General features: G+C 37.9%; 1 protein-coding gene across 2 annotated transcripts; it reads right to left on the reverse strand.

Annotated features, from left to right (window-relative positions):
- Positions 1–72: 72 nt before the first annotated feature.
- WTAP (WT1 associated protein) lies at positions 73–27,874 on the reverse strand. 2 transcript variants are annotated; one of them, XM_065631979.1, is made up of 8 exons: positions 27,626–27,874; positions 23,828–23,865; positions 23,686–23,741; positions 17,185–17,243; positions 15,326–15,453; positions 8,106–8,284; positions 3,176–3,330; positions 73–1,291 (listed from the first exon to the last, which is right to left on the reverse strand). In XM_065631979.1, the coding sequence occupies exons 2-8, from the start codon at positions 23,855–23,857 to the stop codon at positions 702–704; spliced, it is 1,197 nt and encodes a 398-aa protein (XP_065488051.1). In that variant the 5' UTR covers positions 23,858–23,865; positions 27,626–27,874; the 3' UTR covers positions 73–701. The 2 variants fall into 2 exon arrangements, 1 of the variants encoding a protein (XP_065488051.1); XR_010605980.1 differs by lacking the exon at positions 73–1,291 and having other exon boundaries at positions 3,248–3,330; positions 7,552–8,284.
- Between the last annotated feature and the right edge of the window lie 47 nt (positions 27,875–27,921).

Genomic DNA, 27,921 nt, shown 5'->3' on the forward strand with positions numbered 1-27,921 from the left:
GCAAGTACAGTAAATACACTTCAGACAAATAAAACCGTGTAAGCCAATGCAGAACAATGAGGAAATTACATTATTAAAAGTTTTTATTTAAGTTTGGTCAGTACAGGTAAGATAATATTGGAGTCACAGAGCAATATGCATGAACAGGATACAACAGTTCTTAAAAACTGAGTAACTATGCACACAATTCATAAACATTCGGTCACCTAAGGAGAAAATGCACAGATGTGTGGTGGGAAAAACTGTAACACTGAAACTACTACAGGACTCCTTCAATAAGTCCATCTTTTAGTGATAAAACTACTGTACTGGGCAAACTTGGCAGTCATAAACCCACAGCTATTATGACAAGTCTTGAAGGTGGTGTAAGTTTAACAGTATGAGTAAGAACGCCCTTACACAGCACAGGTTCTAGATATACACAGATTTGTACAGACATCATTTATGTTATACTTTATGGAAGTAATTTCCATTTCAACTTCACATTAACTCATATAAAAATAACTTGAGCTACACAAACGTCCTTTTAGCAACATTCAACATAATTAACTGTTAAAATTTTCAAAGTGGCAGAGGTATTGAAGCAAAAAGAAACCCACAAAAAGGCAAAATTGTGACAAGTATGCACTAATTTAAACGGCTTCTGGACAGTATCCTCTCCCAATTTAAATGACACTGTATAAAAATGTTGCAGAAAAACGTTACAAAACTGAACCCTGCACATTTACACTGGAGTCCAAACCATTCTGGACATGACGAGAACCCGCAGTTCTGTTACCTTTCATGCTCACTGTTTTCTCCTCTTGAGGATCATGATTGGAGTCTGTGTCATTTGAGTGGTGAGTGAGAGAGTTTTCACTGCCAGTGGGAGAGTCTACACTTTCATACCCAGTACTGAGCTGGTTTATGTAGCTACCACTTCCTCTACCAGTTCTATCTTCAGAGTGGTTGGACAGCTTATTACCATTCCCTGGAGAAGCCGGGAAGTCATCTTCCGTGCCGCTACCCTCCCTATAAAATCCAGGCCCAGACGTCCGCTGATGGGAGGAGCTCCCATTGCTTGGTCCGTTTGCCAGGCGGCTGCAGTCCTTTCCCACCGCCTCGCCCTGCTCTGCGGGCTCGGGAGCTGCTGGAGTCCTGCTGGTGCCGGGGTTGGTGGGCTGGGACTGCTGCTGCTGCTGGTACTGCGCCAGCTGCTGGCGAGTCTCCTTCAGTTGCTGCTGGAGAACTAGAATGGTACTCTGCATGCCCTCTACCTCCTCATCAAGCTGGATGATGAAGTCATTCAATTCTATATAAAGAAAACACATTTGTTGCAAATACTTAATAGCTTGAATCTCAGACAAAAAAATTAAAATCCTGTAACTCAACATTTTATGACTAAATGTTTCAACAGACTATTTTTCAGCCATCAGGTATGCAGGGCTTTGACGCTCTGCCTCTGAAGGAAGAAATGCTTAACTACCATCATTTTATACGGCTACTCAGAATATATGAGAAGAAATTAATTTCCAGTGAAGGAGGATATTTGGAAAACAGTTCAATTTCAACAATTAGTATTTTGCAAGTAGAACCTCCTGTATCTACTTTTACTCAAGTATAAAATCTTAGAAGTACTGTAAAAGTGACCATGAACCACATCTGTATGTAACAGATCTGAATAATTACAAAAGCAACCAAAAAAAAAAAATTAGTCACATTTCAATGACGTTTCAGCTCTCCCTGTTTTTAATCCTTTAAATCCTGCATAACGGGACACTGCAAGACTTTCTTACTAACAAAACTGTTAACTAATTCCACAGGGTGTTTTAGTAATTGCACACCAAGAAAAAGGATTTTACAATTAGGCCTGCATTTTGGAGCACAACAAATTTGACATGTAAACAGTAAGAGAAACACTGACTCCCTTATTCTTCAATTAAACTGCACCATTGATATGACAGAGGAATTAAAATGCGAACTGCTTGTTATTGTAAAAACTCATAAAATTAAAGTGTTCTTGCTGCTTTGGGAAAAAAAATCATTAGGAAAACTGCTACTGCAGGATTATCATTGTCTTTGTTCATATGGGGAAGAAGCAATAGGGGCTAAAGAACACATCTCTGTTCTGGAGCTTACTTTACTAAACTGCATTCAAGAGCAGAAATCTTTAATGCATGTCCACCTTTGCTTCAATTATGAACTTGATAAATTTAGATGAAGTGCATTATCTAAATAGTAGTTAAGAAGCAAAAGGGTAACTACTCCAACAAAATGTAATTACAGATAGAATAATTTACCTTAAGAATTCTAGTTATTGTCACTTTATACTACTACTTTCTCAAAAATATGATCCTATGGGGATGGGGAGAGAGAAATCTATCCTTAAAAATACAGGATATACCAGACTTAGATTAATGCCAAATCAAGTCTATGCTATCCTACAAAGTTCAGTTGCAAAACAAAAACATATCCAGGTTTGTGTGATACCTAAAAAGCTTGTGTGCTAAGACTTGTTGTAATAATCAGATAACTTACAGATAACATTATACTAAAAAAGCAGTGATTCTATACAGAACTCTCACCTGAAGATTTTTTTAACTTTGCATTTACCCCACCATTTAAATAATGCAAGAGATCAGAGTTTATACATGACTTCAGTTTAGGTTTACAATACTGTAAAATTTGGACTGTGAACACAATCAGATATTTTAGTTCACCTGAGTTACCCAAGGTTAAAAAAAGAATATATATATATTTTCCTTTTTCTTGGGCAGTTAAAAAGCTGTTGATTTTTAAAAAATAATGTCGAAATTAATCAGAGCTAACAAGCAGCATTCTATTCTCAGTGCATGCTTAACTTCATGCAACATTAACAGCTTTCATCTTACCAATCCACCAATAGTGTGTGCAGTCTAAACATTCCCTGTTAAATAGCAAGACCTACAGTACGAAACCTGGCAATTTCAAATTCAAACACTGCATTACTGGAGCTGCAAATCCCTCTAGTCCCCCAAAGTTAAGTTTGTATTTATTATTTATTTTTGAATTAAGACTACCAGTGAAGACTTAATTTTCGTATTTTACTTTATATTGCCCTTTCATTCTGGGAAAGATGGTTTTACAGTGTGTATCATCAGGAAATTAAACTGGCAGAAGTGCAAGGCAACTCCATTTTCTTAAAAAAATCCCTTACCATCCTGACTGCTTTTAAGTTCCTCACTATATTTCTTCTGTAAAGCCAACTCTGCCTCAAGCTGTGCAATACGTCCTTGGGACAGCTGCCTTCCAAGCTCTTGATTCTCCTGGATAAGCATTCGACACTTCGCCATTAACTTTTTGCCTGTTTGGCTGTAAAGGAAAGAGCCATCTATCACAAAATGAATACAAAACCTTCAGTAATCTTCCTCAATCACAATTACAGACAAAAAGGAGATGCAATTTCTGCATGTCACAATTCAAGGAACATTATGTCTCAACATAATTGTCATAGCAGAAAGTCTCCCTATAGTTACCACGTGCTGTTCCAACGCCAGTTGATCTTCTGTCGCTGTCCCATAAAGTGGAAGGCAAGTTTTATTACTGCAAATATGAATAAGCACATTGTTCTTTTTTGATACCAACATCTGGATTATCAGTATGCACAATCTTGCATGTGCTAATTCTCAATTGAGTTAAATATTTGATTAAAGATGTGCCTGTAATTCAAAAGATCAAGTACTGCATGAAAATTACATGTGTAAACTGAATTATAAACAAAAACCTCCTTCACGCATTTCACTAGTAAAACTTAATTATTACATTTGGGTGAACAGAAGAAAGTTGCTTGGGGAAACTTTAAATCCCACATTCATTTTTCATAGTGACACCCATTTTTTCTTAAAGAAGCTCAGACATTCTTTTGAATGCTGTTCAGTCTAATTTTAAAAATTCAATGTCTATTTTTCAACTCAATTTATATATCTGACAGTAATATACACAGTCTGTTTAATGATTTCTATGGTCAGCTTCCCCTAAGCACATCTTGCATGGTGAGGAGAAAATAAAACATAGTTAAAAATTGGCAAGAAATTAAGGAAGGAGTATATTATTAATCTACTTCCTTTAGAACGGCAGATTTCAACTCATGAGTAATGATCATTAGGATGTCCAGTTTCTGAAAGAAACAGGGAACAGGCAGAAAAGTACTATTTTTACCTGACAAGATTTTCTTTACTAAATGGGAAACATCACACATCTTTAATCCTCACGATAAAAATTGCACCGTAAAGCATTATAGGAAGCAGTATGCAAATTAATATATAGGCAATACAGCTGACTCCATAAAAGAGAAAAATTAAAGTCCTTTAAGACCCTTGGTCTGCCAAAATCAGTAGAGTAACCACAAACAGTTCTCCTTTTAATAGGCTCAACAACGTAATGAAGCTGTCGTCTTTTCTACAGAAGTGTAAGCTCTGCCAGGAAAAACAACAACGAAAACCAAACCAAACCAACAAAAAAAGCCACCAAAAATGAACAAAAAACCCCCACCAAACTTGAACAGGTTTATTGCAAATTCAATGGCAGGACTTGTATTGCTTTTCAAGACCAAGAAGGTCACTTAATTTTTTGTTTGTTTTTAAACAAGTGATGATTGAAAGAAATTTTGAGGATTAAAAAAGAAACAGGAAATTTCTGCTACAATTCACAGCCACGGTTCTCTCCTGAAACCAAAATAATAATTTCCTTATCAGCTACCTTTTAAGCATTCAATCCTTAGACAACTTTTAAGTTCTGCCAACTCTGCCCCATTTAACATTTTCCGACTGACTCTCCCAAACTTTTCAGATGGGCTGCTCCAGAAGGAATCTGGCTGTGTAAAGTCCTGGATGCCTGCAACTCTGCTAAAGCAGCAGCCTTTTTTTCGTTCTTGATGTGATGTCCAATGCCAGGTCCTTGAAGTTTAAATTGTGCTGACCTAATACAGTCCAAGTCGCACACTTAAGATGCAAGTTTCCTTAGAGATGTTCATTCTGGGTAAAGCAGGACCACTTTGGAGATAACCAATGTGACAATACCCCAAAAGTTATTAGGCAGACATGCAATGATTTTTAGCGATTCGCAAATTCCTGTTACCGTCACTAAAAGTTGAAGAAGTTCACAGTCTTTAAGTCATTTAATGCTTTTCTCTTCACAAAACGTCAACTGTAGAATTAGCAAGTACCAGTTACCTTGGAATTGGGACAATTTTAGAATCCCATTAATTTCTTCATGTTAATTCCTGCCAAAATGTAAAGTATTTATTACCTGTATAGAAATTTGCATAGTTACCTATAATGCTATTTCTTACCATCAAAATTTTTCCAGATGTTCTGAACTAGTACGGCACCATGTAACTTCCCCTTGCAATTTACAAAAAAGACAACATGCAAGAATATAAAATCCAGTAACTATTAAAATAACTCTTATTAGCAGAAAAACTAGGTTTGCATTCTTTTCACAAATCCTCTTGAACATACATGCAACAAAACCTGTAAGAATATAAGTGGTTAAATTTCGGACGACTAGTATTTGTTGTACTAGGTTTACTGCAAATGACATTTCCACTAATTTTTAATCCAAGTGTATACTCTAATGACAATTGAAATGGCTTAGTATAGCCATTCCTTTGATTACATATGCCCTTTTATTTCTCCCTCCAGACATCAGCAATGATTATGCTGTACACCTTTATCTATGGTTAAGGCCCAGAACTAACACTGCTTAGGGTTGCAGTTAACATGTTACCCTGTCAGTTGGAGATGTGAATAGGAACAACATCTCTTTCAAAAACTAGGTCAGATGTCAAGAAATAAGAGTAATTGCATACAAGGATGAACAATTAAAGCAATTAAAAGGGGGAGGCAGGGAATGGGGACGGACAGGATGTGCAAGGAGAATGGAAAAATCTTATAAATACTTTACATGAGTCATCATTTCTTTACCTTTCCAGAAATAAAGATCAATAAAATCTTAACCCAGTTAATGAAGACAGCCTCAATTATTTATCAGGAAATAACTCTAATTTTCTGTATTCCAGCTACTGCATATATGAATTATGCACACTGGCATCACTGACTTAAAATTATATGATGCATATTAGGGTATGTTGTAGCTACAGAAATAACAAAATTTTCTTTCGATACTTTTGCTTGAAAGAAAGTGGTAAGTTACTTGTCTCTCCTCCGTTGTACACACACATTTAGAGACCAAATACTTAAAAAAAAGAACCAACCTGTATCTGAAAGCATAAAATAATCTTCTGAACTCAAAGTTAAACAAGCAATCTCCACAACATGCCTCTGTCCACATATTATAGTGAGCTTTACAAACAGCTTGGTAACCTGTTAATAATTTATTAATGCAAGTCTTACCTCTGTTTTGATGCTAGATCGTTAAAATCTTAAGATACTGCTATAGCAAAATCATTCCAGATGTATCACTTTTTAAAAAGTAACCTTTTTCTTTAGGTTTTTTTTTTGCTGTTAAGTCATTACTCATGCAGACAAAATAAGCCTGCAGAAGTACACTACTCTTTGATCCCATATGAATCATCTGAAGCATAAACAGTTACGATACTTCTGAGTTAAAAATACGTAATACCATCTTATTAATTCATCAAAACAGTTAGAATACATCACCTTTTGTGACAGCTGGATGTCTTTTTTTTAACTTAAATTTGAACTTTCTAGGATCAAACTGAGTCACAAAATGTTGCCCAACTGTTTTGAAAACCAAAACCTCGGATTACTAAATAGAACTCAATTCACTAAGGAAAAAAAACAAACACACAAACGCTATACCAAATCTGCATTTCACTTTACACACCTCAGACATGCCACTCCCAACTGTCCCAGATTGCTACTCTTACAAGTAACTTGGGACAACAGAACAGAGGCATCAATCGAGTAGCAAAGGCTCCTTCACTGATTCCACCAAGGAAAATGCATGCATTTATGGTTTTTTGGTTTGTTAAAATACTTTGTTTTCAGAGAACGAGACAATGCAGAAATAACAACCTGTTCAATTCTCGTTCATCCCAGGAGTTTCACAATACAACAGTATAACCAGTAGCGTTCCTTGAACTATATATTACAACTATTTCAAGGCACATTTTATATAGAAGTGCAATACAAAAAAACAGGTGTACAAAGGAATAAAAACACCCCACCAACACTGAAGACAGTTGCCATTGTGTGCCTTCGGTATTGAGCATTTGAGATCAGTTCTTAGTATAGAAGGATCAAAATATTCTCATTTCTGCATGAAAACATGCAGTGAAATACTTATCACAACCAGTTTTTGTTATACATGCTAGTTGTGATCAAATATATATATAGCTTTCGTACAGTCCTAATTTTGAGGCGTCCATGGTATTACCAACCATCCAGAAAACAGTTCATTATTTAGCAACATTGACTTAAGGCTCCGTCAAGTGCTAGAGAGCCCAAAGGCTAAACAGTCAAATGTGTATGCTACCACTGTTGTGATAGCAAATAGCACTCTCATGGCTATTCAAAACTGGTTAGCAAGTAAACTCAACGCAAAATTCACCTCGAGTTCTGACCCAGCAGTTCAGTGAACAAGCAGGAAGTCCACAGTCTTATTGGCAAAACTGACTTACAGTGTCTCTAAGTCATCACTAGGCTCAAGGTTAAGAGCGAAGCATATTCCACTTCTACATTTTACAGGAATTTTACATGTTCAATTCATGATTTTTAATCTCTAGGTTCTCTCTCCTCCAAACTGTCTGTAGACACAGTGTGCCACAGACTTTAGACTTCTGTTTCTCCCTGTATTTTCTTCAAATAGAACAATTTTGCAAATGTCTACATGTTCTAGAAAAATTTTTTCGAAGATGGCCATTTCTTCAGAATAGTCCGACGCCATCAGGCCTCTGAAGCAAAGGGGGAGAAAAAAGCTGAAACACAAGGTTCATCTGGTAAGTTTTACATTAAGCATTACAAGCTGGACAGTATAAGAATGTGGCTTTTGCCTCAAAACGTCTGAGTCTTGGTGTGGAAACGAGTACTTGGCTGTCCCACCATAGCATTCTCGTAGTGGGACTGTCAGGGAAGTCTTGACTGGGGAGTATTTGTTTTGTTTACCTATCAGGCGTAAATTTCCAGGCACTCAGTTCATTTTGGGCTTGTTCCAGTTTGTCTTTAGTCTGTTCCAGTTCACCTTTCATTTTTAGGAAAAACAAGTTGATGGCTGGATCCACCATTGTTGATCGCAGTTGGGCAACACTAGGCTGCTGGACTTGCTTGAGGTACTGAATCTGATTCTGCATAAAATAATAAAAAGGACTGTTATTCATAAAACATTAAAAACATTTTGAAGTGATTTAGAGACAAATAAAAAGTTATTCTAAAGATAACATCAAGGAAGCTTGCCTTCTTTCTACACTGTAACCTGAAAAGGGCAGGATAAAAATAACTTTTGCCCACCTGAACCCTATCAATGTGCATATTCACCCAATTCCCCATCCCACCACCTGCCAAATTTAAACTTTAAAGGTCTTTTTTTTTTTCCTCTCCTCTCTCTGCTTTACAATGTTTTCTACATGTTAGTTTACATTTGTCAAAGCAATGACTCGAGCATTAGAATGCTCCATTTCTATTTTATCTGCCTGCACTCTTTGGGGGGGGGCAGGGGGGAAGTATATACAAAGCATTATCTGCTTAAAACAGATAGCTAATTTCCATGTAACTCCAGTGACAGTTATTATGGAACACTACAGCTATTACTGATGAGCAATATTTTTAAGTAACTAAAAAGGTTTTTATAAACTAAGGATTTTTGCAAGTGTGACAGTCACTTATGATGCAAGTTAGCATATTTTTTAAACAAAATAACTTAGAAATACTAACAAACATATTTTGGTTGGATTTTATTCTCTTGCAATAACCACAACCTAAAATATTTACAATTTTATAAATCTGTAATCCAGAATAGTTAGTCAAAATTTTAGGAGGAGTAACTGTGAGAGGATTTCTTTTACATATAGCATTCATTAGTCAAAACTTGCATGTATTTACATAGGATTAACTTTTTAGAAAAGTTTTTTATATTTTAATCCCATCACAAGAGAAACTCAAAATGTATTAAAACAATAAGTGTTTAGAATCCAGCTAATCACTAAAATTATATCAGCGTACACAGAGAGTGCTCATTAAGTTCCATTTATTATGCTCCCTGTATCACACATATTTCTTCATCAGCAAGAGGTGAACAAAATTACCTGAGATTAAAAAAGAAACATTTTAATTGAAAATTGGGGGGTTTGCCTCCTGCTGCACACACAATCTTGCCACCAGACTTCATAGCAACAGAGTTTCACCGATGAACAGTACAAGGCAGCACGTTACTTGGTACAAGCAGCACAGTCAAAGCACTGCTAGTTTATTCATTTTTCTATAGATACACAGTTACTCTGTAATGGGGTCTTTACACAGCAATGGTGAAGAGAAAGTAGAAACATTTTAATTATATTAAAAATATGTAGTGACCTCAGTCAGTTCTTGGTTCAGGATATTATACATTTTAATTTTATTTTGTCAAGTAGCAACAATTCTTGGATTTTATTTCAAATAAGTGATTTTAAAGGTATTGAGATAACTGAAATATTTCCACTGACTCCACATTAATTTGATATTATTAAAATAAAAATGTTTAGCTATGTAAAAAAATGAAATAACCAACATACTTTAAATTTTAAACAGACAACCTTTTATCTGTCCAGAAAGAAATATAAAGGGAATAAAGCACTGCATAAAAATATTTTCAACAAATAAACCACTCAAGGGCTCGCCTACAAATACTACTTGGAAATGGTAAGTACAAATTAAGATTATCCTAACATTTCTGAGATGGCATTTTACCCCTTTGCCTCACTGACTGTACACAACATTGCTCACTGAATAAAAGATCTATTTAATTTATTGTTATTGATATATATTTTCTACCCACTCAAGTTTCTGATGCTTGCACTACTGGAAATATTTCAGCAGCCTGTCAATTCTTCGTGAGGGGTGGCACTGGTAGAGGGCAAAACAGCTAGTTTAACAGACGCCTGCACACACAGAGATCCTCCAGTTGGCAACTTATTCCAAGAATATAATTATGCTACAGCACCATGGCTCCCAACCTATTTTTAGACAGGCATCATTGAGGAAAAAAAGACCATGTTCCTTGTCTTCCCCAGGCCCAGCTCCCTCCCTCTTCTACTGCCAGCCTAGGAACTGTAATAGACTCCTTGGATCAGCAGCACAGAGAACTGATGCCATCTGCTCCTCATTCATGCCAGACATGCGCCAAAAACACTCAAGAGGACCCAGTTGATTCTGTCTGAAGTCCATTATTTAAGAGTCTCATTTGTGTATCTTTAGCTCATGCTCCTAGGCCGAGCAGAAAGCACCCACACAGGCTTCACGGAACACCTCAACTGTCACTCCTAAAACAGTAGTATAGAAAGAATTTACTAAAACTGAACAACCCTTGCTCATTCTCTCCATGAACTTAAAGACCACCTATTCCTCCAGTTTCCCCAAGCCCAGTTTCTCCAGAATTCTCACCCATCGAGCTTTTCTGCCACCCAGACCTAGCAACCTCCCCCCAACATGACCCACTCCCAAAGTGAGCCCAAACCTCTTAACCCTTCTGCCTACTTCCTTATTCCATTCTTCTTCCTGCTTGGCCAGTCTAACTCTCCAATTCTTGCCACCTCTAAACACTCCCTTGTACACAACTCCTCCCACTGGTATTCCAGGTGGTAAGGGGTGTGGGATCTAAAGAGTTTTCCTGTAGTCAGGACCAACTTCAGGCTAGAGCTGAATATACAGGAATAGTCATGTCCAATGCCAGACCTGAGGACGTGTGCTCTAACACCCAAAACGCCTACTGGCTGTTTGTATTTCCAAACCCAACAGCACACACTATTTTTCAAAAGCCCATCAGATGGACAAATAGGGATGAATTTTCACAAGCAGAATAAAAACCTTGCAGCTTTCTCTCTGCTCTAACCCAAGGCAGAATACTGAAAGTAGTCTGTTTAGAGGACATCAGGTTGTGTGGAGTTTCATTTGGGTGGACTTTTTTTTTTTTTGTTAAGACAGACAGTAACATTTTCGACCCTTCTGCTTCTCCCATATTTTTGGAAACAGTCAAATCCTTTTAGCTGAAGTTGTCCAAAGATATCCAGAAAGAACAGATCCTCTAATATGAAGAATTTAACAAAAGATAACACAGTTGCTTAACAGAAAATGTAAGCAAACTAAGTACAACTATCTATCTTTCTTAAAAGGCAGAGTAGGAGGGAAGAAACTGCATACCCTGTTTCCCTGAAAATAAGACCTACCCCAAAAATAAACCCTAACATGATTTTTCAGGATTTTTGAGGATGCTTGAAATATAAGCCCTACTCCAAAAATAAGCCCTAGTTACAGTTCATTAAAAAAGTCAATTTAAATAGTGTCCAGGCAGCTATACATGTTAAAAAGTAATAAGTTTTGGAGTAAAACTTAATATAAGACCCTGTCTTATTTTCAAGGAAACTGAGAGGAAGAGAGAAAACACAAAGGAGCTGTAACCTAAACCACAAGTAGGATATTAAGAGTAATGACTATCTAGGTACTATAGTCCAACTACATCCACAGGAAGCTTCCACTCATTGTTATCTGTTCCATGGAAAACCTACTGGAGTAGCAAATATTCCCAATGCCTGTCTGCTTATTGGCCTGCAGTAGCTTAGGAGGGGGTCAAGATCTTTCCTGAGGTAGCAATATCTTCATCACCACCTCTGCCAGAAATAATGCTAATGCTAGTGTTACCTACGCTTCCCCAAAAGCAGCAATCTCTTTATGGGGTTGCTCCTGCTAGGACTGGGAAGGCAGCTCAAGGCTGATGCTGACAATGGGGCACACAAGGTGGTAAACACCTAAACTTCAATCTAGCCCTTTAGCTAGCCACTCTGAACTATGCAGAGTAAGTTTGCAACACCAGTCAGACTCTCAGTAAGCTCCCAGCTCAAAAGAAATCCATATATTCTGCTGCTAGACTCTGCACTGAGCAAGAGAGAAACCAGAGCTTTGCACTCAACTACCATCTTGTTCAAAAAGAGTACTGAATGAGAATCCAGACAATGATTCTGCTACTCTGACATGCACACCTACACCTTCAAGACAATGTTGGGTGACTTTTATAAGCTGAAGTACATTTTGTTGTGGTTTATATTTTAAAAATAAAGAGTACAAATTAAAATAGCAACTAAGACAAAGTCTGTCACACCTTACTTTAAAACACAGCTAGTATATTTTAACTACCAAGGTGTTTTGTACATCAGTAATTGGAAAACTTGCTAATGTCCTTGCCAGAACCATCTGAATATGGTACGGTATTTTTAAGTTTTTATTGATTTAAATTTGAACATGACGAGTTTGTAAGTAGAATCACACTGAGTCATAAAGTGTTGCCCAACTGTTTTGAAAAATCAAAACCTTAGATTACTAAATAGAACTCTATTCACTAAGGAAAATAACTAAACACACAAATGTTATACCAAATCTGCATTTAGTCTTATACACCTCAGACATGTCACTCCTGACTGTCCTGGATTGCTACTCTTAAAAGTAACTTGGGACAACAGAACAGTATAAAAATCTCCCAAAAAGAGATTAAGAGTAATATGAACAATAAGTTCATATTATTTGGTAAATATTCATCTTTAGTTTTCAAGAAACTTGACACCATAGATGCTCAGTCTTTCTAGTTAAGATGTGACAGGAAATATTAATGGCTTACATATAAATAACTACCAGTAGTATATTTTACATGTAAATATGATTATAAAAATGGTTAACTATGCCAAAATAGAAGTTACTTAGACATGTCAAATAACTTATCATATGGTGAATAGTTTTTTGTTCATTTGTGAAATTATTTAGCAACCTACAGCTTAGCTTTGCATCTCATCCAACATGACTTATTTTGCTACTGTTACTTTACTTGAAAAAAAAATGCTGTCTAATACTACAAAACCAAGTCCTCCAGAGCTTCTTGCAACTTTGTGCATTTAAACTCAAAAACACTGTAAGGTACCATTACAGCTTTTACCCCCTTCTTCAAGGATACACCTTCCTACCTCCATGCACTATGGAGGAGACAACATACTTGATGTTATTCACTTATCAATACCTGGAAAAAATTAAGCTACTTGGATGTGTGGTTTTTGTTTCTTTTTCTGGGTTGTTCTATTCTTTCCAACCCCCTCCCTTTTTTTTTTTTTTTATGTACACTGAAATTAATAAAGGCTTTCAGGAAGTTCTTCTAAACAGATGTTCCAGAAAGCCTTTGTATCACAGCTATAAACATCTATAACAAAGTGCAGGAAAAAATCCTATAGTCTTCATAAGCTTGTCAAAATTCATTGTCTTAAATATCTGAAATTTTTGTTTAACTCGTTCTTTTAGAAATAAGGAGGAAGGTGAAAACAGTACACACAAATTTGGTTTGGTGAAAAACTTTTTTTTTTGTATTTATTGTTTGAGCTATATGCTCAGAAGTTCAAAAGAAAAAAAAAAAAAGAAATACAACTCCTATTACTGCTGTTCTTCATACCAGAATTTATCAGTAAAACTAACAAGAGAAGTAGGATCAATACAGTAATTTATTACTAGGGAAGTGTTACAGTACAGTACCAGAACAGATCTTCATTGGCATCCTGGGCTGCATTAGGAGGAGTGCTGCCAACAGGCTGAGGGAGGTGATCCTGCCTCTCCACTCAGCACTGGTGAGACAACTGGAGTACTGGGTCCAGTTCTGGGCTCCTCCAGTAAAAGAGAGACATGCACGTAATAGGGTGGAGCAAAAAAAAGGCCATGAAGATGACTAAGCGGCTGGAGCATCAGATAGACAAGCAGAGGCTGAGAGTGCAAGGGCTGTTCAGCCTGGAGAAGGCTCAGGGGGATCTTATCAATGTGCATAAATACCTGATGGGGTACATAAGGCAGAGCCAGGCTCTTCTCAGTGCGCCCACTGAAAGCACAGAAGGCAAGAGGCACAAATGGAAACACAGGAAATCCCACTTCAATATATGAAAATGTTTTTGGTTTTGTTTTTCTGTGACTGTGTTTAACACTGGCACAGGTCCCCCAGAGAGGTTTTGGAGTCTCTATTCCATTAGGAGATGCTCAAAACTCAACTGTGCACAGTCCTTAGTAATATGGTCCAACTGACCCTGCTCTGAGCAGGCAGGTTGGACTAGACAAATGGCAAGTCTCTTCCAACCTCAGTGATTCTGCGATTCATATTTTACCACTGCAAAGTAAGCTTTTTTTCCTCTTCACACTAGTGCTTACTATGAACTAAACTAATCTTATAGTCTTAAGAGAAGTTAAAATAATATGTACCAAGTGTCACGCCATTATACCTGACAGCTCTGAAAATCTACAGGAAAAAGGTAGGCTAAAAGAAAATATCAGAGGAAAGCTACAATAGTCATTATTAGTGTTGCACATATTTTATATTTTTCATGAGCTCTCAGAAGTGTATTACAGAAATTAACAATAAGAAGCTTTTTACAATCTTCTCTTAGTCACTGCTAAATTAAAGCAGCAGGTGAAAATTATGTTAAGAAGGTAATCCAAAAAAGATTGAAAGTTCAAAAGTGGTAGAAGATAGTTTCAAGAAACCAAAACTAAACACAGAAGAAAACAGTGACAGAAAATCCACTGAAATAAACAAGAAACAGAAATAGCAACAAAAAAGGTACTCAGTACAAAGAACATTAGAAACCCCAAGAAGACCTGCCACATTTCAAAATAATTTCCTCTGAAAAAGTCAGTAGCTCTTTCCCCTACCTAGCCAAACAGATGCAGAAGTTTACAAATACCTTGCTATCCAAATCCAGCATAAATATCAGCCTAAAATCTCCTAAATGAAACCCAGTAAACTCAATGTTATCCTTACAGTTCAATTTGTTCCTGCATCCAATGATAGTCACAAGCAATATTTTTGGTAAATATGCACAGTTGAAAAATGCTAGAAGAAAATAAGCATGGCTCATGCAAGAATTAGCTTGGTTCTGAAGCAAAAGTCCTTCCAAGCACAATTGCTGCTGAAAATCACCTGAAATAACTAACATTAAAAAAAGCAAACTTTAAGAAGTTATCATTACTGATTCAGTGAAATTTTAAGTGCCCTGCCATTTCTTTAAGCACAGAAAATGTGATGCTATAGATATACAAAAAATACAGCACATGAGTACTGGCTCAAAAGCTGATATCCCTGAAACAGTCTGAAAACACTTATCTCCTCTTTAAATACTTACAGTACACTCTTGCATCTCCTGTTCCTTAGTTGCCAGCCTCATCACCAGAATATTTTCTCTTCGGGCAGACTCTTGCTGTTGCTGTTTCAACTTCTCTTCAGATTCCCTCAATCCCGTCACATCATTGGCTAATACAAGCAATGACATACAAAAAGCATATTTTATAGCATCCTCTCATGAACAGTTTTTGAAGACAACTAAAAGAATCTAAAAACCAAATTCAAAACCAGCAAGAGTCATAAACAAGCATGACTATAATAAGCATAAATGAGGAAAATCAAAATAGCATTAACTATTAGAAAAGCTTGGCAACAGCTGGTTTTAAGTACATCTTAAGATTTACTGAACTTTTGAAAATGTTTCTGTTTATATGGGAAATAACTTTTAAATTGCTTGCTTAACCAACTACTATTACAACTTGCAGTCTCAAACTTGGAAGTGTTCTTTTATCTACAAGAAACATTGAGACCAGGGTGAGGGAAGGGGGAAGTCTACCCTCTGATAAAGCAATCCACAGTCTGTAAAATAGGGCCATTTGTGGTCAATCCTCAAACTGGTCTCAACACCCCATGAGTAAACAGTTAAGACATTCAAGAACTTCAGAAAGAGCAGTTCAGTCAACTAGAACTCTTCTGATTCATGAACATTTATGGAAGTTTATATATGAAATATGAGAGAAGGCAACACAGCACATTTCCAAATTACTAAAATGGGAAGACCTGCAAGCACCCTGATATAAACAGCAAATATTCACTCTGCTCCTTATCACGTATAAAAGGATGGAAAGTTGGAAAAATTGAGATTTTTATTTTTTCTAACTACTTGAGAATGATCGGCTGTAAATGTAAACTTAGACCACCACAAATTGCTTCACAACAATTATCTAGAAATAGTTCTTTGCAGATGATTCCATAATAGTGATTACTACAGCCTGTATTAGAGTTTCCAAAACTGAGAAACTGAGAATTTTGAAACAACTTACTTATGTCAGGACAGTTTGAGATTAGAATGAAATCAAATGCTTCCATTTGCTATATTTTAGTCTCTCCAAAACTCAAACATTATGGGTTGGCAGAAGAAGGATGTAACAACAGAAAAAGAGAGAGATAACATCTGTTTGGACTGACAGAAAAACACCCTTCAAACTCACACCCTTCAAACTCAGTGATACTAAGTCTTTAGACTGAAAAGGTGAGCAGAAAATAGGAAAGAGCCCATTTCTAGCTTCAAACACAATTTTTACAAACTACTTAAGACTGACAATTCAGTCACTTCCAGAACATATCCAGCTTTTCCCATTTGAGAGTAGGATGTTTGTCCCATATTCTCTTTTGAAAGACTGAAGTACAGACTAAGTTTTAAAGATCACATAAGACTGACAATCAATTAGTTAATTTGCCTGATCAGATCAAACATGACTTGAGGACTCATTCTAGACCTTTACCTCTACAAACTATTCCCCCTCCCACGTGGTTTACAATCCTGTTAGACTACTGAAGGCACGATATTCATGGAGAATTTTGCTAGAGGATAATGTTTCCTTTTTAATAAAAAAGTAATGAAAATACACCTATTTCTGTATTGTTCCCCTAGCAGTCTGGGTAAAGATGGTCTTACAGATGTAAAAATAGACTTTTTACATGCTGTGTAAGATCTGCAAAGGAAAACAAGCAGCCGAGAAAGCTGGAAAAGGCTGAAAACTTACACTGGAATAAACAGGGATTTTTTTCTGCAAAACAACTGACATACAGATTACCTCTTATTTCTAATGTCTGTGCTTTCTAAAACTATTACTTGAACACTCTGCTTTATACAAACATTCAGGTAACTCATACCATTTTGAAACTTGACTAACTTACAATTAAGGTCTGTGTACTTGCCCTCCAGAGCTTGCACGTATGCTTCATACTGTTTCCACCTATTGCAGAGACAAAGAGGAAAAAAAAAGAATTTTCTGAAGCTCAGTTTATTAAATCAAGGCATCTCATCCCTAGACTTTGAGTATACATTCATACCACAATCAGAAAATATCAGAGGGAATTATGCAATTGCATAAAAGACAGTTCCAGTTTTTTAAAAAGTGTCTTTTGATCATAGAAGTAGTTAAATACACTTCGCATCTCAAAAGGATAAAAAGGTAGCTGTGTATTACAACATTTAAAATTGACATCTTAAAACTTACTGTAATATTGTGGACAAACATTGCAATCAAGCACTTATTAGTTATTTGTCTAAGTACCTAAGATACATCTCATTCTCAAAGCAGGACAATTTAAACAAAATTCTGTAACAGAAAACATAATATGAAGTCAACATCAAGTCTGTTACCAAGTGAACAAGACAAGTGTATTACAATACACTACAACTCAGCCTAGGTTAAGTAGGTATACCAGCTCAATTAAAGCAAGACCATACTCTGATTATACCCATCAACCAGAAGCCAAACAGTTTAATAACTCTTTGAAAGCATGTTATTTAAGCGACTCATCCAGAGTCAGAAAACATCACACTTAAGAAGAGCATTGCATTCGATACAAACCATCGAGTCAGTAGCAAAGTCTGCAGTAAAGCTTAACATTACATGCCTTACCAACAAAGTTCACAAGACAGTGCTTCAGGATTTTTTTGCTTGTTTTCTTTAAAGAAGTACCTCGCTTCTAATTATGCATCATCGTCATGATAGTACTATTCCACGTTATGAAACAAATTAATCTAATAGCTTACCACTACAGAAAAGGAAGGTTTCTGTTCCATCTTCCCAACCACTCTTTCTCTCTGACACCTATTTTATATGCCAGACTTGTAACTCCTTTGTTTTAACTCCCCACCCTACCTAAATCAAAACTATAAAATCTAACTCTAGACCATTTTTGACCATTTGCTAAATTGAAACAGGTCATTAAAGGATATAAAAAGCACGACATCTGTAACAATAAGCAAGATCACAAAACTGGGAAATGCAAAAGCACAATATCTCCTCCTTCTAGCAGCAACAGAATTTTGCATCTCTTCAGCTGAACATGAAATCAGTATGAATTAACTCTCTTAAGCTCTGTAGAAGAGAGCAGTTGTATCCCCACTTAACTCTTAAACTTCCCTCTCTGCTCTAAAAAGAATATTGTTAAAAACAGAAGTTCCATTATTTGACCTCTAACGGTTCTATGCTAGTTCAGATTTCAAACCTCCAAAAGTAAAACTGAAACAGCTAAATAGCAAATCCAGAAAGAACCTAATTTTTACATGAAAGGATTACATGAAAGAGTTGGTCTTCAAATACAGCTACAGGATTACTTGACTTTCTAAGTTACATCTCTCAGCCTGAAAACAATAATTCTGTCAAAATCTTGACACTCTCCCTCCTCCTCCATTAGGAGCTATACAAAGAGCAAGTGAAACGAAGACCTGCAACACAAGCTAAGTAGACATGACAGACCACCACTGAACAAAACCAAACCAAAAAAACGCCACACACAATATAGTCTGTGGTCACTAAAAATGTTAGAGAGAAAAGCTCTAAGTCACCTCTCGACAACTGCTACTATTTAAGCAAGAACTGAATTCCTGGAAAAGAAAACACAGAATGCACTAGGCCATGCCACAGACTTTTCAAGTCACATGCCTGCCAGCTCTTCCAGAAACGTGACTCTTCATACATGTTTTGTCAAAAACCTCATGATGACTGTTACAGTTCACCTTCAAGCAAGCTTACAAAGTTGTACAGAATACACTTGCGATCATCACACAGAGAGTATTCTTCAATAATCAAGCCATCAGCTTTAAAACTTGAACTTTTTCTAACACAGCAGCTTTACTTTCACACACACGCACTGTCTCGATTTGCTACAACTACAGATCTCAGAAGCAATTTTCTCTTCTAGGAATTGAGCTGGTTTTCATCTCACTTCAGGCAAACCAGAAAGCTAGCAATTATAGAGACAAAAATTCGAACCAGGCTTATTTCATGCGATTGAAAAAAAAAAAACACCCCACAAAAACCACAACACAAAGATATTAAACCAGACAATCAAATAGACTAAAAGCATCAAAACAAGAAGTGAAATAATGGAAGTTTAAAAACATTCACATTAATGAAGTAGACCATCTTGTAACTTCGGCTCAGGAACATTAGCTGGTAGGCCCTTACTGAAAGTGGACTGATTTGTTTTCAAGCTTGCAGTTGTGATACATCTGACACGTATACATTTTTCTAGTGTTCTCAGTAATCCTGAGGACTAATATGTCAAAATATTTACCCAATATATCAACAAGACAGTTTTTCAAGAATATTCATTAAACCAAGTTAAAGGAAGAAAGAAAGATTTATATATATACACACATACATACTTTGACTAGTTCTAGGTATTTTAAAAGTCTTGTAATGGCTCTGATAATTTAGTTTTCACTTAAATGTCTAAGTGACTTAAGACTTTAAACACCTTTAGTAATGTTCAAGTTCTTAAGCCTCCTCTTGCAGTAACTTTTCTTGTTATGTGTCTTTAATAACCTATTTTCCTAAATACTGTCTTTCCAGCTTATTTCACTCTGGTTGTTTTCCCTTGTTTACAGTAGCAGCACAGATCATTACCAGAAGGAATTAAAGTGGAATTCTGATCTTTGAAAGCCCAAGTTCCAAAGCTGTAGCTTCTGAAGTTACACAAAAGAAAAAGGAAAATAAGGAACTGTGACAGAATAAATATTTTTTAAAATGAAGATGCTGAAGGTCATTGACAGTATGTCTAGTGGTCCAACTCTGAACATTGTTAACTCTTATCTGTTTACTTCTTCTTCTCTGTTTATTATGTCTACACTGGTACAGAAGATCAGATGATACTAAAATCACACAAGACAGGTGTAAAACTGTATTTCTAGGTCTCAAATGATCACATGAAGGGTGTTTTGAATCTGGAATACCACTCTCTAAATGAACAATTCTCACAGAAAATCTAGTTTTACCTGAACAATAAAAGCGCAGTATTTCCAGATGCACAACTTTGGTCTTATATTATACAACTGAATCTCCATGCACAACACTTTCGCTTCTATAGTTTTGTAAATAATATGGACTCCCAGCTGCTGACATGCAAGGCTGAGGTAAGCCTGCATTCCCATTACATGAATCTCACATGCTGTTTCCACATTGAGCTTGAAAGAGGTGACAAGGACAGCAGTTTGTGGAATGCTGTAATGATGTCTTTGCTCAGTGATGTTGAAACTACACAGCAGAAGCTGAAGCTCATCTAGCAGTGGATATACCATCACCTAGAAATCCCAGCTACTAAGCACAACTCCAGTACAGTCCAAAGGTTCAGAGCTAGAAGTCAACAACAACAACAAAAAGAGAGCAAGTATGATCCAAAACCTCCATTAGATCCTACTGCTATCAGGAAATGGTTAGAAAAAAGTCAGCTCACATGTAATCATGTGTCACCGAGTAGGTCTTTGAGATCCAGCTAGAAACTTTAATGCAAATTGTATTGAGAAATATCATCATTCTCTGCACAAAAACATGCAACTTCCCCATAAGACACCAGAACACATTAAAGACCTCAGATAAATTATGGACGCTTCCATATAAATAACATTCTAAAAATTACACACTTCAAGTATTTTCCAGTTAGCTAACATTACAGGTTCTTCAGGGAAAATACTTTTGCCCCTAAACACATCTCAAAGTTCAGTAAAAGAAACATGCTCAAAAAAATCAGTAGTTGATACAAACAAGTATTTTTCTCCCGTCCAAAAATTATGTCAGAATTAAAATTTAAAGATGGCTACTAGCATATCTTCTACTATACTAGGAAAGCATTTCCCCTCTGGGAGACTTTTTTGCCTTACTTGAAGATGATATATCCCTCTACCAGGTTTCATCTACACAAAATACCTGCATTAAACTTTAACAGACATTGGTAAAAATCAACACTTCGTGACGTAAAAATCCAGCTTTCAGTTAAACTATTTAAGAATTTGCACATACTCGCAAAAGCTTATTTAAATAAACCAGTGATTTATGGGAACTTGCTGGCCAGACATGAAGTCTGAGGCCCTTCTTCCCAAGATCCAAGAAAGGTAAAGTTCTCCTCTTCACACATGTAGTCTGAGACGCATCAGTTCAAGCAAACTTGAGAGTTGCTTTGACCTCCGTGCCCCATGTTGCCCCTTCTGGGACAGCTATAGAGGACATGGGCAGGTCATCAGTCAACTCAAGTGGGGAAAAAGACAAAGGCTAAAAGCCACCTTTTTTTCTCCTATCAGTTCGTTTTCACTTAATATCAGCTTCTTGATCTGGTTAGTAGTTCATGTCGGTAATCTAATGACTAAATAGTGACAATCTGAAGAGCTTCACTAAAGTGCTACTTGGAAAGGCTCTAAAGAACAGAGACAGAGCTGCACACCGAACTAGGAAGACAGCCCTGAATTTGATTTACATTCAAAGGGTCACTTAGAGCCTCACAATTACAGGAAGGTAACTGAGCACCATTGTGTTGCTTAGTTAATTCATCCTCTAAAAATATTAAGCAAATTTTAAGACTCCATGGATTCAAAATACCTCCATACATACCACTATTTTTCCTGGAGCACCCATTTTTTATGTTGACTTTTGGGGTCCAATTTTTCCTGAGAATAAATGATAAGCACTTAGGGGTTGGGGCACACACAGCATTGCACCTTAGCCATTCTAAAAGCGACTGGCTATAAGTCCTCATTGATTGAAGTTCTGTAAAAGCACTGTATTTCCTCAGAACTGCTTCTATAAATGAAAATGCTTCAATGTTCTACAGACTACTAGGCTAAAGCATCAGGGCAACACCAATCAGATTTTTAGCTGTGATCCATAGACTCCTTTGTTAGTGTGTTCTTGGCTCTCCTTTCTTCACAGAAGCTCCCACTCAGTGCAGCTAAGTAGTTACTACATTAAAGAGGAGAAGAAAAGATGAAGGAGATGAGTCCACAGCAACAAGTATTGAGACAAGCAGACATTCCCAAAAGGCCAGACTGAAAGGCTTTTTGTTGATCCTGCTCACTTTTAGTTAACAGAAGTAAAAATAAGCAAACCTAAATTATGTACTTTGTTGAAAAGAACAGTGGAGTTGGGATTCATGGAACAGGAACTGACAAAAAAGAATTAGTATTTTCTACACGTGTTTTATCTGCAATTATACTGCGACGATGATGCGGGTTTTTTGTTTTCACACTGTTAATCAAAAAGCAAGTGGCACAGAATCTACATTTGATACCTTGGCAGGACTTTCATAGCTGGAAGTAAGGGTACAACTTTACAGACTTGAGAGTTGGCTATCCTCGGGGATAACCTTGAGTACGGAAACTTTTATGAAAAGGTTCACAAGGCCTAAACCACTTAACATCAAAGAAACATTTTTTCCTACTGTTTAAATACATTTTCCTTTACTACCCAAAAGACTAGATACTCACAGGAAGCCAGAAACCAGTTTTAAACATATGGAACCAGGCTATTTTAACTCCCCTGGGAAGAACTGTACCCCAGAAGTAGCTGGCAGGATAGTTTTCCCAGAAGAGGGAGTAACTGATCATATCCTTTAAGTGTTTCACTTGCATTCTGAAGTTTCTACACAGTTCAGACTTTGTTCTATGAAACAGTAATATTTAACTTGAGATCCTAATAATGCTAATAACTCACAGGGTACAAAAAGTCAAGAGCTACAGTTTACCAAAATGCACGCACAAACTACTCTAGCAGATAAACAGACGACCACAGATGCCTGGTTTAGTTAGCTCCTTGTTCACAAATCAGGAAATTTAGGTATACAGAGAAAAGGGGCTTGGGTCAGTTTCTTTAAGCAGGTGATCTGTGTGACAGGGTTGGCAACGATTTTTTCCATGGTGACACTTAGCTTTCTAAAAGGTGAAAAAAAATAGCCAGGCTCTTCTTTATGCAAGTTCTAGGCGATTAAAAATTCATTTTAACATTTTACTGTTAATATCAGAATATGCTGAGAAGATAACTGCGCATACTAAGAAAACCTAAAATTCATCGTAGGAGTAAGGAGTTGACATTTTTCTGATGTTTAAAAATAACTTGCTATCTAGCAAGGAATGTAAGCAACCGCATCTTCTAAAGTTAGAAATGAGAAAAAAAAATCCTACTCATATATTACAAAACATTGTTCAGGATTTTGTCTCTGCAAAAAGTGTTTCCACCCCAAACCACATAGAAAAATATTTGAGATAGGATGGGAACCTTACAAAAGAGATGTGTCATGTAACAGATAAAATAGTTTTTCAGAGCAAGGATGCTAAAAAAGGAATGGAAGAGGGAGGTCATATATCTTCCATTATACATTCACTAAAATTTTAAGACGAAAAACTGCCTTTTACTTTACCTTAGGATGAGCTCATCTCTAGGTAAAACCTTAAAATCTGCTTCGCTAAGGCGAACCTATGGAGCAAAAGAAAAATCACAACTTACCAAGCTGTCATGATTACCTGGGAGGGGCAAGGGGTCACAAGTATTTTTAAACATACCTTCTTTGGGAGAGGTTCTTCATTCGTCATTGTGAACTCTGAAAGAGAGAAAAAAGGGAATTCTAGTTAGTGTAGTTACTAGTGTACATGAAATGCAGAACAAGTTAAAAGCTTGCACTTCTAGACTTACTTTTTTTTAATTTGCAATATTAGACTACTGAAATACTGGTTCCACACAATGCAAAGCCAGAGTACAAAACAACACTACAAGTTCACTGCTGTAATCCACATACAAAGTCAACAGATGCATTTTTTTTAAAAAAGTTAACCAAAACTTTCAGATGTCTAAAAAGCCTATCAGTAATCAATTCTTCCTGTTTAACTACGCAACACCACAAAACTTTGTCCATATTTGTTTAGATTGAACAGACATTTCATATGTGCCTATATCTATTTAATGTATTTTACAAGGCAGAGGATAATCAGTCTCAGGAACACAATTTATACTACTATTTCAGTATCTCTTCGGAATAAAAGTAAATCACTTGTGAACATTAACACTAATGTTTGTGTTATGCCAAAGTAACACATTCTTCCATTTACTTACTCTCTTACTTTTAAGATTCTGGTAAACAGAAAGTATTAAGCAGTTATTTTAAAACCCTTGTGAACATCTTTAGGAAAAGATGTCAAATAAATGGCTTAGATACACCACCAAATTCAATTCCTCGTGTGTGTATGCAGCACAATAGGATTGCATCGTGCTAGGTTAAATATTCACACTTCCTTGAGTTACAGGACCTGCTTCCTTACCTCAAGAAGATAATACATAGTATTTTCTACAACTATGATTATATAAAAAAAAAATTGAGTCTGCAAAGATTATAAGCACACAAGTAACAATGAATGCAAGGTTTGCTAGAGGCATGCATCTTCACAACATGCTTTTTCAACAGAAAAGTAGCATATAATATTAAGATTCGACAAGGTTGTACAGCTGCTGCGATGCACGTATGCCAGGGAAAGGATGTGTCAGCTCTTTGGTTGTGAACACTTGGCTTCACAAAAACAATGTTCTCAAGCAGTTAAAAAATATTTTCTAAAAAAAACTTTTACAGTTACAAATACCTTTTTTTACAGTTACAAATACCTTTTTTCATGACGACACACAAACTAACTACTTTTCCAAATCTTAAGACAGACAAATCCTGAAATTGTTTGTTAATGAGACAAATACACACCAAATGAAGTAAAGCCTCTTCAAACTACACTAACCATTGACAAATACGCAGCACTCTACTAAATAAGACCCTAGTTAAAAAAGAAAAGAACAACTAAAACAAACACCCCACAACACACACAAAACACCAAACACAACACCACAAACCTCCTCCAAATAAAGAAACAAAAACCCCACACCAAGCACTGATGAGACAACTTCCAAGCCTTTTATAAAATGAACACCAACATTAGAAGCCATGGAAAGGTTTCCAAAAATATTCAGTAGAAGCACATCTGATGAATGACAGCTTCCTGTTCCTAGTCTTGGTAACACACAGGCTGTTAAAGTGCTTCGCTAGCCTAAGAGGTCCCCCACCCTCACCCCCTTCCCTCTCTCTCACAAGAAGTTACCCAAGCATTTTGCTTTAACTTCTGGATGCAGCTCCTTATTTGAGACTGTTTTATCGGAAACATACCTTAAAAGTATTCAAGCATAAGAGGCTATTGAGACAAACCGCTGGTTCCCAACTCGGTCATCCAAAAATCATACAGAATAACTTGAGATCACAGGGGGATGCTTGTGATCCCTGTATTTAGGCCGCCTGCATCTCCCGCTAAAAATTTTCCTAAAGATTTTTAGAATCTTTTAACTCCTTCAGTGTTTGGAATTAGTCTTGAATATCTCAGCAAGATTTAAGTCCTTGAGACAGACAGAAACATGCTTTTCAGATGTCTCGCAGAACTACAGCTAACAGTGATTACATTGTGCACAGATGATATCAAGTCATGATTTGTGTGTTCCTCAGAAAAGTACCAGAAGCGTACAAATACCAAAAGGTGAGTTTCCCCAAAAACTTGGTTTGTGAACTCTCCAGCAGCATACAACCACTAATACCTGATTGCTGCCACAATCGTGACTAAAAGAAATCAAAGGCTGATGTTCCATCTAAGTATAGGTACTCAATCTCGTGTCTCTAGACCTCGTGCAAGGTTCCTGCACTCAGTCCTCTACAGCAGCACCAGACCCAGCTACTCTAACCTCTTTACCCAGCACAGCACCATTTACAAAGCCATCTCCTGCTTTCAAACGAGCACAAAAGTGCTGAAGACTGAAGTTACAGGCCACCACTTTATAGAAACTACCATCTTACTGCCACCTACTATCACTTGCAGTGATAAAACTGTACACTTAAAAAAAAATATACACACACTAGTTAAAAATATTCTACAGGTTATTTTGGAGAAGCTAGGTTGATCGTATCTACAAATAAACACTGGTGCTCTTTCTGTATCTGTGAATTTCACCTCACTGCTCCCATGCAATAGCATTTTTGGCACCTGCAGTAACTTACCAAAAGCTTAGAAATTACTGCTCTACCATTTTGCTCAGTGTTTTTCAGAAACCTAAGAGCATCAGCCTGACTACATCAGATTTCACAATTATTTGCCTTAGCTTTCTGTTCATTAATAGATTAACTTGTATGCTACAGACAATAACATTACAAGTGAAATGGTCATTCTTTGAACTTAATACAGTAACTTTTCAAAACACTGTGCAGCAAGAGGTGCTCCTCCATCACTTGGCTCTACTCTAAAAGCGGAGATGATCTCTTTCCTACGCAGATCAGAAATATTTTGCAAGAGCATGATGAAGTGCTATTTCCTACAATAAAAAGAATCAACGAAAACAACATTCCTGTATAACTGACTGGAATTAACACGATTATATTTAGTGATTTATATGATGAACAGCTTAACTGTACTATCCTAACTAAGCACTTTCATGACTTTGGGGAAACGACGGCTGCTACATGCCGCTCCTTCTGCGTATCTGCTCCTGGCAACAGGAGACATAAAACCGTATTCCATACTTAAAGTAACCCCGTCATGGGCACTGCAGGAATTTTTCTGCAATCCCATCAAGCTTTAGGCTTTTATGGCAATTAAAACATGAACAGAACTGAAACGGGGAAAGTGCATTTTAACTTTGGGAACTCCCAGCAGTCTGTACGCCTTTCAGTACTGTGTTTATAAAGCGCGAGATTTAAGAAGTAAAAACAAACAAGTATTAAAAAAAAGCTTCAAACAAGCACTGTAAGCGGGCAGACTTCACGCCCGCCCCGGCAGCGCGGTGTGCAGACGGCTCCCGCGCCCCCTCCCCGGCCCGGCGCGGCCCCGCCCCCCGCGCGGAGCCCCCGCGTGCCGTGCGCAGCGGCACCGGCCGCAGGCACCTGACAGACCCCGCTGCCGCCGCCCCCCGAGCCGGGGCACTGCCCGCCCCGCCGGGCCGCCCTCGCTCGTCTTCAACAAGGAATGAGAGAAACGCGTCTCCCGCGCCCGGGGGGGCGGCGGCGGCCTTGCCCAGACGCGGCGGTTGCCGGAGGCTGGGGGAGGATCCCCGCCGAGCAGCCAGGCCGGGCTCGGGGCCTCGCACAAAATGGCTCTGCGAGTGCTTCCGCTCCTCCCCCCGCTCGGGGTGAGGGAAGGGAGCAGCCGCTGCCGCGGTTTGGCGCGCCGGGACCCCGCGGTGCCCGGTGCCTCCCGCGGGCCCCACTCCCTCCAGCGCGAGGGCAGACGGCGGTGCCAGGGGAGCGGGGGTGCCCGGCGGCGGGGAGGAGCGCTAGCGCGGCCACTCACCTCCCGCCCGCGGTGCGGAGGCCTCGCTCTCCCAGCACACTAGTTGCCTGGGCCGCACCCGTCACATCGAGGGCGAAGCGCCGCCACCGCTCACGCCTGCTGCTGCTGCTGCTGCTGCCGCCGCCGCCTCTGCGCCCGCAACCAGCCTCACAGGCACCGCCGCTCCAGAACCGGGGCCGCGTCCCCCCGCCCGGGCCCCCTCACGCACCGCTCCCGCCCGCTCTTTATTTGCAGAGTCTCTGCGCTACAAAATGGCGCCCAAGGAGGAAATGAGCGCCCGGCCGCCCCGCCCACCG

Source organism: Caloenas nicobarica, chromosome 3 (assembly GCF_036013445.1).
Source record: "Caloenas nicobarica isolate bCalNic1 chromosome 3, bCalNic1.hap1, whole genome shotgun sequence".
NCBI lineage: Eukaryota > Metazoa > Chordata > Aves > Columbiformes > Columbidae > Caloenas > Caloenas nicobarica.

Bases quoted from the DNA above. Each gene is read 5' to 3' on its own strand.
- WTAP (XM_065631979.1), bottom strand. From the start codon at position 23,857: ATGACGAATGAAGAACCTCTCCCAAAGAAG. The intron at 3,331-8,105 runs GTAAACAAAACA...TTTCCTTTACAG, and splicing joins TGGAAATTTACGCCTGATAG to CCAAACAGGCAAAAAGTTAA. The intron at 1,292-3,175 runs GTAAGGGATTTT...TTCTTTATATAG, and splicing joins ACTTAAAAGCAGTCAGGATG to AATTGAATGACTTCATCATC.